Source organism: Drosophila simulans, chromosome 3R (genome assembly GCF_016746395.2).
Source record: "Drosophila simulans strain w501 chromosome 3R, Prin_Dsim_3.1, whole genome shotgun sequence".
NCBI classification, from domain to species: Eukaryota; Metazoa; Arthropoda; class Insecta; order Diptera; family Drosophilidae; genus Drosophila; species Drosophila simulans.
This window is the reverse complement of record NC_052523.2, coordinates 2445762-2458319: the sequence shown is the minus strand read 5'-3', so window position 1 is coordinate 2458319 and position 12558 is coordinate 2445762. Positions and strand designations below refer to the sequence as shown.

Below are 12558 nucleotides of genomic sequence, written 5' to 3'. Positions count from 1 at the left end.
ATCTGAGTGTGGGTGTCCGTATGCGAGGGTGTGCGTGCGAGTCCTGGGTTTTGGATTATGATGCATGATCATATAGGTAGCTGCACGCACTCGGGAAACCCAAGCCCTACACGCACACTCTGGAACAGATAGGTAATGCTATCTGGACATGTGCACATGTACCTATCCCCGCATCCACTTCTCAGCCTGGATTTCCAGTGGCCAAAAATTAAATTGATTTACACCTGAGGTGAGAAAACGGATAACCAGGCCCGAATGCAGTTCAGTGCTTGCATGGAGCAACCAACGATTTTCGATTTGGCTGCACTGAGTTGGCCGACAGATGGGAGTAATGAGTTCACTGAACAAAGCTTACATTTCTGAGCATTATTTAAGTTATTTAATTTTAAATAATTACATTTATCAATCAGTGCGAAATAGCGATCGACTTAGCATAGATATCTTCTATTTAAATATATTAATATATAATTCAAAATAAAATCGAATATTCCATTTAAAATAAGTTAGTTGATGCTCCAATTTATTGCAGTGCATAAAAAGGAGTATTTACCAACGTATAATTAAGATGTAAAATAGAAATCCTGCTCATTATAATCATAGTTTATGGGTGTTTGGTGTGTCGTGTTTCACTTCCCTATTCTGGCCCATAAAATTCAAATATGATTACGATTCCCATATAAATTCCAGACGCACAATGATTCCGGCTCCTTACAGCTCGGCTAATCCCAACAGCCAAGTCAAGGGTATTCCACATTAGCACGGCAACTTTAGGCGTTGTCTGCCATTGGGGGCTAATTGCGCCCTGGCCAAAAGCAGGAGCCGTCTTCTCTCTGGCAACACTTCGATTTAAAATTGCGGCGCGGGAGCTTCCAGGATATTTATGAATCCCAAACACGTGACGGGGAATAAAAATTTCGGAAGGGTCGGGAAACGGGGTGCATTTAAATTAATCACGGTAAAAGCGAATTGCCCAAAACAATGTTATATCCCGTGCAAGGACCTTTGGGAACGGAAATCTGTAAACCGTGACGAGACCGAAAACCAGAGCATGTCACTGTATGCGTGGGTGTGTGAGTGCGTGGGTGTCTCCCTGTCGCCTGTTTGTTTGTGTGCGTGCGGTTGCTCAAATTAAAACAAAGTGTCGTGCGTTTGATGAAAATGTAACGCATTTTGCTCAGCCAGCCAGCGACGCACATAAATGCTAATTGGCTTAAATGTATGCGTGTATCCTCGTCTGCGCTTGTGTGGGTGTGTGTAAGTATTTTGGCATTTGGGGAAAGCGTTTTCCTTCTTTCCAGGTGTTCAAACTTAAACATTTTATAGTTCGGCTAATTGTCAAAGCCGTGGCAAAAGGCAACCAAAGTAAAAGGGTGTGCCAAACATTTGATGACTCAATTATTTGATGGTTTTTGTGGTTATCCTGTGCTGATGGGGGTATTACACAGAGGAAAAAGGCGGCACAGAAAGCATTCAATATTTTGCCCTTATTGCCTTATATTGCTGAAATACAACTGAGAAATATTGTTAAGAATGGAAGCGATTTCCTATTTTTTATAGACTTCCCTTTGGTTCTTAAACATGTTGATAGCTTCTTTTAGGCAGTTAGGAAACGCACTACGTATTGTTTTGAGTGTATCGGCAGCTGTGTCTCTGATTAGCATGACCTCTACGTGATTTCACCCACAAATAAACGGGGACTGGTGAAAAGTGAAAAAGTTGTGCGCTGGGGAAAATTGAAAACAAGTGAAATAAAGTGATTGGCCATAACATTTGCGCGTACGCGTGCATTTTCCATTCGGCGAGTTGGCTTTTCCGTTTCCTCTCGCATTTCCCGTCTTGCCCGCGCCTTTGTGTGCCCACAATTCTATGCTATTTTTATGTTTATCTGCTTCACTCCATTACGACTTTATGCTCTTTAGCAGACAATCAACATTGTTGCCGCCTCCCCGTTGTTGCCACCCCTTGTCGCCTCCCCGCCCACTTTTCCAGCCCATCCCGGGGGTTGGCAGTGGGCAGGGTACCGTTGGGTACCGCTGGATGGCTTACTGGGCGGACAATGCCCGTGCGAAAAATGCAAATTGCGAGTGGCGGAATGAAGTGAACGAAGTGAATGGGCGCCGAATGATGGAATGAATGAATGAATGAGTGAGTGATTGTTGCTCTGAGCCGTGAGCAGTAAGCCAGACATTTAGAGGAATTTGCGCGGCGCGGCGCTGTCCTGAGAAATAGCCAACGCTTTTGGCCTAGCTTCAACTTGGCCTGCCTCATATGCCATAATTTATGCAAATTAATTTATAAAAATATATGTGTGCCTGTGCTGTTACGCTGGTAGAGCCGTCATGGACGCGGACATTTTTCACGCAAGTGCGTCAGTTTTTCCGAAAGTACATAAACATAGTGTGCCTTAAAGTAGACCCATTTATATGGCTTTATGCTTTATGCGTAATTTCAGGCGCTGACATTTATGATGAATGTCCATTTACACCGACCATCAAGACAATAGACACTGCAGATGATTTTAAAACTGAACGAATATCGATGCAGTTGCAAAACTTCGATTTTCAAAAAAATCAAGATGGAGTTATATGATAAAAAATGATAATTTTGGAATATTGTTCCACAGCTATCGTTCGATGCTCGAATAAATCATTTTGAAATTCATTGCATTAAAACCTTTATTATACATATTATTGATTTAATATATGTAATTAACTATTTCCCTTGAGGGATAATAACAATAGCAATAGATCATTGTCATCCGTCTGCAACTAGTGGTGTGAGCTCTGCTGTAAGTATATTTATGAGTCTTCAGTTAAGTTGCCGTGACGACTGACGAGTGAGTGGACTGCCCTTTGGCCTGTGACTGGAAGTCAGACTCAAAGTCAGACAGGTATTCGTTTGCATTCTGAAAGACTTTATGTGAATTTGATTCGATTTTCTAGGCATCTAGTGGGCGACCACATTAAATTCAATCTGTGTAGCACACAAGTGTTTGGAACATGTGGAAATTTTACTGTCAATAGTCTCAGATAATTTTCGTAGCGCGCCCTAAAAATGCCCGAAAAGCCTTCAGCAAAGTCGGCTCCAAGGCCCCTGACCAGCATAAAGGGGACCAGGCCTTCCACATCCTCATCCAATCCCACCTCCAGCAGGAACAGACCCACAGGAACTGGAGTGGCTCGACCACCTTTGCCTAATGCACACGATAGGGTAAGACATTGTAGTCCTTTAGCAGATGAGAATATAATGTATGAAATTAAGACTTCATCGTATTTGTTGGATTAGATTCGACTAACAAACACCTATGCATGAATAATTAAAGCCCCTCTTCTCTTTGTACCTTATAAAAAAAATGTTGGCAACTGAATATATGATACAAATTCATTCCTTAATATGTCATATTTAATTGTAATGTACAACTAATTTAATTCAGTTATTGAAAAAATCCTAATTTTATCTTGAAAATTTTACAGATTTGGAAGATCATGAAGATGTAATAGTATCTTCAAATATTCGGTAAGTAATTCAAATTTGAATAACTGTTGACTTATGTTTTTATGATTTAAGGTCCCCAAATTGGATCAACGTTTTAAATCCTGATATTCTTTTTTATAAAATGTACGGATTATTTGACGAATAAAGCGCTGAATAAAGCGAATAAATCCCAAAAGGGAAATAACTCTTATAATTTCCTGATAAGCTGACTGGAAATTGAAATAAGCGCAGGCGCTGGTCCTCGTAGAAAAGAGAGTAATGTTTGAGCTTGTTGGGAAATTTTCTCTTTCGTGGGTACTTTGTATCTCAGTTTGCCTGAAGATGGGTTTGAGGTAAAAAAAATATTTAAGTCAATAAGAGTCTTAACTGGTATTATTTTTACTATAAGGGGCTTATTAAAAACGTCAAGAAACTTGTCCGCTGTCCTTTTTTATGGATACTTAAGAAATACAGAAAGTTGCAGGATAACTTTAGATAAATTGAATGGTTTTAAAATGATTGGTGGGTTCATAACTTGAAGAATGGATTTTGCTACCAGCAAAGATAAAAAGAACCGTCAATAATATAAGCATAATGGAGATATATCCAACGTTAATAAATCTGTAACTCAACTTATGGGCAGTCTCTTATTTAAAATCATCCTGCAGGCAGGACGAGAATGTAAAAGAGCTTGGGATAGGCCCACTTTGGCAGTTCCTTAAATGCAATTTAAACCAAAACAAACTCAAACTGCCGATACACTCTCTTCGCCGAGCTCGTGCCATTTTTACTTTCATTCGGTAATTGAGTGGAAACGAGGTTGGTCCTCCGAAGGACCTCTTCGCGCGACGAGCGCAAAAGTCCCCGAGATGGAATCGACCGAGCCAAAGGATATTTTGGTGCTCGGCAGCGTTTTTGCCAATGCCGTGGCTCAGTTTCGTATTCGTGTCGGAACGTGGCGCTACGGTCTTCTGCTCAAGGATACGCGAAAATCCAATCCGCTGGAGGAGCAAAACGCGGCGCGTGGAACCCACAAAACAAGCAAGCAAGCCAAACGAAAAAAGAAGCAAAAGCACAACTGATTCGCTCGAGTGTGCCTGTGTGAGAGTGTGTGAGTGCCGGCGTATCTGTGTGAGTGGATCGGTCCTGTGTTGTTTGGGCCATTTAATTTTATTAGCGCTCCGCGATGCGTCATGAAAATTGCAGGCAAAACACAGAAATACAATGAATGAAAAATTAAATATTAATTAAATTTTGCATACGAATCGAGCGGCGAGCGCTGCGATTCCGCTGATTGAAATGTTAAATAGATATTAAAAATTGATGGTGTATTTCGGCCGCATTTCGTTCGTCGCTCCTTCTGCCGGAAAAGTCAGACTGAGCCGTGGCCCCACAATACATACATACCCATCATACATCCTTACAGTTATGTGTATTGGCATCTTGGCCATCGGGAGTGCGTGTATATGACTTTATTAAACTTGTAAGTCCCCAACTCGCGCGACCTTTTGCACATTGTTTGTGGACTTTGCGACTGCTCCAGATTTGCCAACCATTTGTTGTTGCACTTATCGCGATTGCCGCACGGATTGCCTCACCTGCAACCTGCCACCTGCCACCTGCACCTGCCACCTACATCCTGCACCCTGCCGCGTCCTCGAAAAGTGCGTATGGAACTGCAAGTTAATTAAGTATTTGACTCTGCATATGACAAATCCCGGCTTAAGCGAAAAGCGACTTTAATTCGCAATGCGAAACGGGTTTCTTTAATGTTTATCGCCTTGTTCTCGATTAAATCGGCTGTCGCGGGCGTAATATATTCATGGAATCCTTCTGCGTGCTGCACTTAATTGCATTTAACTGGCAATTAATTGCCTTGAGCTCAGCCACCCACTGGCCAAGGAGTCCATGTATTTGTTCCGCCATCAATACATTTTTAATGTGTTCTTATGAACATTTTTCAATTAAAAGTCTCAAGCGAATAGGGTTATTAGCAAAACAAATGAATGAAAACATATCCAAAGCCCATTAAACAATGGGAAATTGAAGACAAAGCTCAAAAATTATATACATTGGTGTGTAAGAAAAACCGTATTCATTTTAAAATAAAATTCGCTCGAACAAAGGAAAGCTTCTCAATGCCAAATCAAAATAAAAATGATAAAGCATTGTGCAGATTTGTACCAGCATTTGGCCGAAATTTATGGCCGCCTCCGGCACAGAGTGGTTTAAGCCAGTTAGCCCGGCCATGAAAGCTCCTTACAACAAGCCAAAGAGTACGCAAAAAACCGAGCCCAGATAGGCCCAAGGACAGACAATCGGCAAGTGGGCTTATTTGCAAGGGCCGGGCTAAGCATTTTGGCCAGACAGCCGGCATCTGCACTTACCTATCTGCGGCAGCAGCACGTTTTATAATATTTATGCATGTCCCTGCCAACAGGAGATGTGCACTCATAGTTAAGGGGTTAAGAGGGTTTCGGGGGGCTGGGGGATTTCCGGGCCAGGAGTTTGGGGGTTCATGGGCTGAAAAATAAACTCGACGGGCAGCGTGGATCTGGAGTGTGTGTAGAGGCACTCTGACATTTGCCAAAAGTAACACTCCACTCTCAAGTGGGCCAGGGCATCCAATGGGATGCATATCCGAGTGGTAGGCGCATCCGAGAATTACATTTAAAATTATTTTACTTGGCAGGGGCTAGGGCAAACAAACCAACACAAACACAAGCACATCCACAAATACAAATACAGATACAGGAAAAACAGAAGCCAGGCAACAGATGCCTCAACAACAAAATTAACGAAATAAAAACAAGCCAAGGAAAACAAAACAAGTGCAGCCAGAGAAACACGCACAAAACGTTTATTTTTTTTTTTGAGTTGATGTGGAATGGAATTAACCCATTTAGAAACTCGCTTCTACATTCGAGGGCATTTTGCTTATACATTTTTCAACTTTTATTTGTTCTGGAAAAATTTACAAAATTGTATATTATTTACTACATAGTTAAGGCAAAACCTTTGTTGCTACTAAATTAAGGAAGCACAATGCAAATGGTTGTTCTAAGCTTTAAACAGTTCTAGATGGTCTATTCATTTTCAAATGTCCGTTATAACGGAATAATATTTGCTTAGATGTCGCTAGGTTTTCCCAGATCCTGAGTAAATAACGGGTTAACTGCGAGTGGCTGGCAGAAAGCCGCACATCTCGACGCCCACTTGGCTGCTCGGTCGTTTACACAAGCTCGACATTTTTGACAGTGGCACTCGCAACACAAGGAACATGTGGAGCAGCTGCGGAAAAAGATTGATCCTTTGCTGCTTGGGAACGCAGCAAAAAAGGAGCAAGTGCCGGACGAGCAACAGCGAGCCCCTGGGTCCTTGACTTTTCCTTTGAACTATTGCAGTGGCCGAGACCGTTTGTTTTGCTTATTCCCCATTTGTTGCTTGCTTACAGCTGTCCGAATTTATTACGGCCAAAACAAATCGGTAAACTTTCTATGCCAACTTGCAGCAACTTTCACGTACTGAGGCTTTCCCTGTGCACTGGCTCCTGCCTTCGCATTCGTGTTGGCCTTTTGTCATAAAGCTTAACACATAAAAATGTTATTGTCCGATGTGGAGTTGTGTGGCTTATGCTGATTTGTGTTGACCTAGTGAGCTTGCAGTGCCCAGGGCAACGGAAGAGAATCGGGCTCAGAATCGGAATGAAGTATGGACGTTTTATGATCGTAAGGCTGATTTAGGATTCCCAAGTGAAAGCTTTAAGGACTCGAAACAAAAGCGATGTGAGTTGGACGCCGAAAGGCATTGCATATCCGGGCACCACCAATTATTGGAATGCTCGTAAAATCCCGGCTTACATATAGAAAATGTAAGGAAATGTGGCTCCTATAACTTTACCTACCAATTTCAAGTAACTTATTTGGTTGGGTTTATGGTATTTGATGAACCAGTTTTAAAAAAATAAAATGATAAAAGAAATTGAACATGATTCTTTATAAGTACGCCCAATAAAGTTCAAAGTTAGTTTAGTTTAACAAGAAATTTTATTATACTATGCAAGAAATTACATTTTACTGCAGTTCAATAAAAATATATTATACATTTCATTCACAGAGGAATAGTCCTTTTGAAAATAGCAACAAATGTTGTTGTAATCTATCCTCACGTAATCTTTTAATAAATATCGTAATTTATAGTAATGAAGATAGAAAAACATTCTCGAAATATTGCAAGAACATATTAATGTACTTCAAGAAAGCATAGATTCCTTTCTAATAATAATAACAATTAATTCTATGACTTTTATTTCCCGCTTAAATAAATGGAAATTACTTTAATATAAAGTTGTACAGTTTATTTAAGTTTGCTTAATTTTTTTTTAAATTGAAACCAATAAAGTATGTCTAGGCAAGAAAAATCCGCAAAGGCAATATAATCGAAAAGCAATCCCAAGACATTAAGAGTCAGCAGATTTGCTTAAAATTTGTGTTGTTTCATAAAGTGGTATAATAAAATTAAGCTCCTGATTTGTTTTCCCTATGAAATATGTACAAATTATTTTGTTTTGAATTTGGATGAATCAAAGTAATAAGATGTAATGATATGAACATATATACTAAATTCCTATAAGATAATACGAACTTATGCCCTCTCCATTTGCCTGCAACAAAATTGAAAACAATAAATTGCTAAGCCTTCTCAAACTGAAGGAGTTATTAACTTATAGAATAAACAAAGCCGACGTAATGGCGGACACTTAACCCTTATCGAGTCCAAAGTTAACCTGTAATTGCGCCACTTGAGCGTTTAACTCCCAGTAAGCTCGGTGAAAGCGTTATGGGGGCTCCGCTCTCATCGGGAATTACACTTCATTTGCCTAACCAAACTGGCCCCCGAAAAGAGTTTTCCGCCTGGAGTTTGCGCAAAGTTTTAACTCTTATCTGTTGTCTATCAGGAAATTTTATGCGATTTTGTTTACCTATTTTAATGAGAGCCGAAAAATGCTCGCACCAGAGCGGCGATGAGCGAACGGAGACGAAAAGGCAAGGAAGCACACACAAACTGGCTGCGGCTGGTGGGAAAAGTGGGAAAAGCCCTGGTGGAAAACCAGGTCAAAGCAAACAGAACGAAAAGGTCCGAAAATTTATGCAAAACTCAAAAAAAAAAAAAAGAAAACAAACCGGGAGCGGCTGGGAAAAAGGCACGAAAGGACATACACACAATGCAAAGACCATGTCCGAAATGAAAGTGCGAATATGTAGTCGTGGGGGCTCGTAGGTGTGTAGAAATGGCGTGTATTGTATCAAATTTAAATGCACAGCAGTAAAATAATGAATTCTTTTGTTTGTATTTGCATCTACGCCTGTTGTTGTTGATGGCCGCGTTGGAAGCACCTAAAAACAAAATACAAAACACAAACGAACCAAACCGAACCGAACCGAAAATAAAACAATGAAAACCGACAGGACTCACACGTCACTGCTGCACGGAAAACAAAAGTTGGTTATAGAACCCTTTCTTTTCTGTTATGTAACCATATTTTGTATCCTAAATGAATTTTGAATATTTTTAATCGTAATGAATTTGATTAAGCTAGTACTTTCCTTTTTTTTTCAGTATATGGAAGTAAAAACAAATAGAATAATACATATAAAATCCTTAGGTATTTAATATTCCGACAATGCAACAACAAGTTTCAAGTTTCATTTCATTGAAAAGTATATATTTTCAATTATGAAAAATATGATTTAGCTCAAATGTTAGAAATTCTACCCCTCACTCCATTTTTAATCTTTTCTCTATGTGCACCAAGTGAAACTCAAGTTCCTGGTGAAAATGTATAATATTTACAGCTGCAGAGATGAAAAGGCCAGATGGAAATTACGCTCATATGGAAATTAATGCGTATACAGTGAAAAGTTTTTCGCTTTGCACGTGTTCGACAAACGAAAATGTACTCACAACAGGCAACACAGTTAGTGCAAAAAGTTGTTGGCCCAGCAAACAGTGCTTCCTTTTTGTCCGTTTTGCGGGCAAATATAATAAACTACAAATAGATTCGTTTGTTATTTTTTTGTTGAACTGATAATTCATCATGGGGGTTTCAATGGGTCCATGTAGCAGATTATACAAAAAAGTATTGTTTGCAAAACTATTTTAAAGTTGAACTTAAATGGTGAAAGTAGTATAATGAGTATAAGAACATTAAAATGAATTAAAAACAAATGAATTACCCGTTTACTATATGATATTCGTATATAACAGTCAAATTAGAACATCCTTCTGTTGCATGATTAAATTTATATTTTTTGAGAAAAGTGCAAAGAAAGATGTGAAGAAAGGACTTTATTCGACGTCGGTTGGATCCTTTTTCCTTTGTATTTTTTGCCTGCTAATTGCACGCCTTTGTGTGGAAATGCAAAAAGCAATTAAACTTGTATTCGAAGGTTGTTCGCATAATTGCATGGCTCGGACCGAAAAGCAAGGAATTCGGGGAAAATTATAATTTCAAGCCATAATAACGCGGCAAGGTGTAAGCTAACGAAAAACGCTAAGTGAGGGCGTGGATTAGGAGGCGTGTCGTGGGTCGACTATAACTCAAGTCAACTTGGGGTCGGGCAAAAAGGGCAGAAAATAGATCTCAGCTCGGCTGAACTTCGGGGGCGGAGGGCGTTTTTATGGGCTTATGGAAAAATACCAGGCCTACTTATCGGGGCTGAACGGATTGCTAATATTAGCACGTGTTCACACGTGTGGCCCCACTTCTAACACTTATCAATAAAACATTGCGCAGGGCGGTTTCCAGGTCATCATTTGCAACTACACCTTCCAGCCACTGCTTATATTTAGCTTATGCTCGGCACTTTATGTGACCGCAAGCTGCCCACTCCCCCGCCTATTTTGCAGTACAAATAAAAGCTAAAGCAAACATTTCATTTAAACAATCAACGTCAATGATCTGTAAACAACAATGAAAAGGGTTTTTACTACCGCCGAGCGTTTCGAAGGAGGCGTGCACATGCACACCATACATCATACAAAACATCCAAGACAACCCCAAACTCCCCCACTAGCACACATACACAAAGGCGGCCATTGTGCTGGGCATAAACACACACTTTTAAAACACATCAAGTATACGCCGTGTATGGCGCAGTGGTATGTGGTATGTGCTCCTGCGGGTGTGAGCACATTTGATATGAAGGTAGCTCGCGGGTTACTTTCGGTCTACAAACCGTGAAAATGTTTTATTCAGCAGCAACCAAACCAAACTAAATAGAACGAAAAAAAACGTGAGTCTACAAGCAGACAGGCACTCTCGGCCTTAAGGCACTGAAAAAAATTGGGCTACCCTTTGTATCCTTTTAGAAAGTAACAACAACACCATATAATGAGATAAGCCCAAGGAAACCTTAATAGAAATTTAATCTTGTCTAGTCTTTTGTTTGCAGACAAGGGGTTGTTCTACTAGTTAGTAGAAACTAGAAAGATTCAAAATATTAAACCCTTAGAACACACATTTTCTTCAAGTGCACACAGATATCAAAGTTAACCACGAGCTACAGCAGCGGAATACAACAGGAAAAGTTTCCGCCTTCGATGTTTTGTTGGGTTATTCATTTATTTTTTGTTTGCTGTTTGCAACTCCAACACATGCGGCTAACAAACAAGAGCGCATAAAATGTGACTTTGCCAAAAATAAATAAGCGAAAGCGCTGAAAGCATTTGCCAGCGGCGTGGCTCCGCTTTTATGGAGGTGAGAAACCGCCAAGGGGGCTTTGGAAAATTGTCCATGCTAATTTTGGTAGGAGTCTGGCTTGGTTTAAAGCTACACGAACAGACATTAGTTTAATTTTAAGTGCCAGTCTAGAAGGTAATTCAGTTTGCTTCATTAGAGCGACTGCTCGCTCTGCAGCTCGCACATGAGACTTGCAGCTACGGAAAATTGACAAACAAGTTTTTGGGCGCTTACTTAACACCAAAGCAAACACATGTTTACAGCATGTTATATATACATACAAACACTCTTGGAGAAAAGACTCTCAGACAAAGTCTGGCTCATATAAGTACACTGACAGAAAATCTAGTTGGTTCCTTAGCCGTGTAAAACAAAGTTAATAGATAACTGCATTGGTTCATTCTGTTAAATATTAATTTATTTGATAATGAAATAGCTATTTACTTTGCATTACAGTTACGTTATAATCTTATCCGTCCCCTGCAAATTGTCTTCCTTAGTCGCAATGTCAGTGTAACTTATGAGCCCCAACTCATTTCCTAAGTGTAAATCACAAAATGCTCAAGTAATTATTAAGTGCTGCTCTTTGCGGTAACTGAGAATGGGCCGGGTAGCATGTTGCACTTTTCTCTACTTATGGTATGTTAGCAAGAGTGTTCGAGAGACTTGTGGCGTTTTTTGCTCCTCGGGGCGTATGCGCAATATTTTTGAGGGCAAAAGTCGCAGCCGCATTGTCAACAAACTTGAAGGATTATCAGAGTCAACAAATATTGAGGCAGCCTAAGACATGCTGGCCGGATGGCTGGATGGCTGGATGGTTGGATAGTTGGCTGACTGGCAGGGCAAACAAGTCAAGTTGGCCAGGATGCCCACTAAACTAGTCAAATATGCATTTGCGGCCCAAAGATTTGCCTGGCCAAATTCGATTTCCAGCTGCTGCTCGCCTCCTTGGTTTATATTGAACTTTCTCCGCTGGGCCCTGCCTAATAATTTAATTTTGCTGTAAATATTCTTGCGGTCATTTGTTTTAAATTCAAATTTAATTTCATTAATTTATTTGAGGCCATAAATTGCCAGCAAAGATATTCCGGACGAGCCGTTGGCCAATTCGCATTCACAATTACATTGCATTCACATGCACAGGCATTTTAAAAAGCTTCCATTCGGGCTGAGTGTGTGCGTGGGCTTGTCGGGCGGAGAGTTGGCAAAATTAGTGCTCGTTTTAATTGAGTTTGTTAATAATTCAGTAATGGCCACTACATTCCATCGGTCTCCGAGCCAGAGAGCTTTAGCCACATGCCGGGAAGTGGATGTGGACGTGGACGTGGACGTGGGACTTTGGC

At 40.3% G+C, this 12558-nt stretch overlaps 2 protein-coding genes across 4 annotated transcripts in view; both read left to right on the top strand.

Annotated features, from left to right (window-relative positions):
- Positions 1 to 2945: 2945 nt before the first annotated feature.
- On the top strand, positions 2946 to 3670 carry LOC6726905. The gene is made up of 3 exons (XM_016175905.3): positions 2946 to 3210; positions 3474 to 3516; positions 3568 to 3670. Exons 1-2 carry the CDS (start codon positions 3055 to 3057, stop codon positions 3495 to 3497), a joined length of 180 nt encoding a protein of 59 aa, XP_016033415.1. The 5' UTR covers positions 2946 to 3054; the 3' UTR covers positions 3498 to 3516; positions 3568 to 3670.
- Positions 3671 to 4395: 725 nt separating this feature from the next.
- Positions 4396 to 12558, top strand: part of LOC6726902 — a 96855-nt gene continuing 88692 nt past the window's right edge. For 2 of the 3 annotated variants that reach the window (XM_016175906.3, XM_039294528.1), the window contains exon 1: positions 4396 to 5138. The gene's annotated coding sequence lies outside the window, so the exon portion shown is untranslated. The remainder of the gene's footprint in view (positions 5139 to 12558) is intronic. The other variant, XM_039294529.1, reaches the window with a different exon arrangement.

Coding starts and splice junctions, on each gene's coding strand:
- LOC6726905 (XM_016175905.3), top strand. CDS start 3,055: ATGCCCGAAAAGCCTTCAGCAAAGTCGGCTCCAAGGCCCCTGACCAGC. Junction 3,211..3,473: donor TGCCTAATGCACACGATAGG/GTAAGACATTGT, acceptor AAAATTTTACAG/ATTTGGAAGATCATGAAGAT.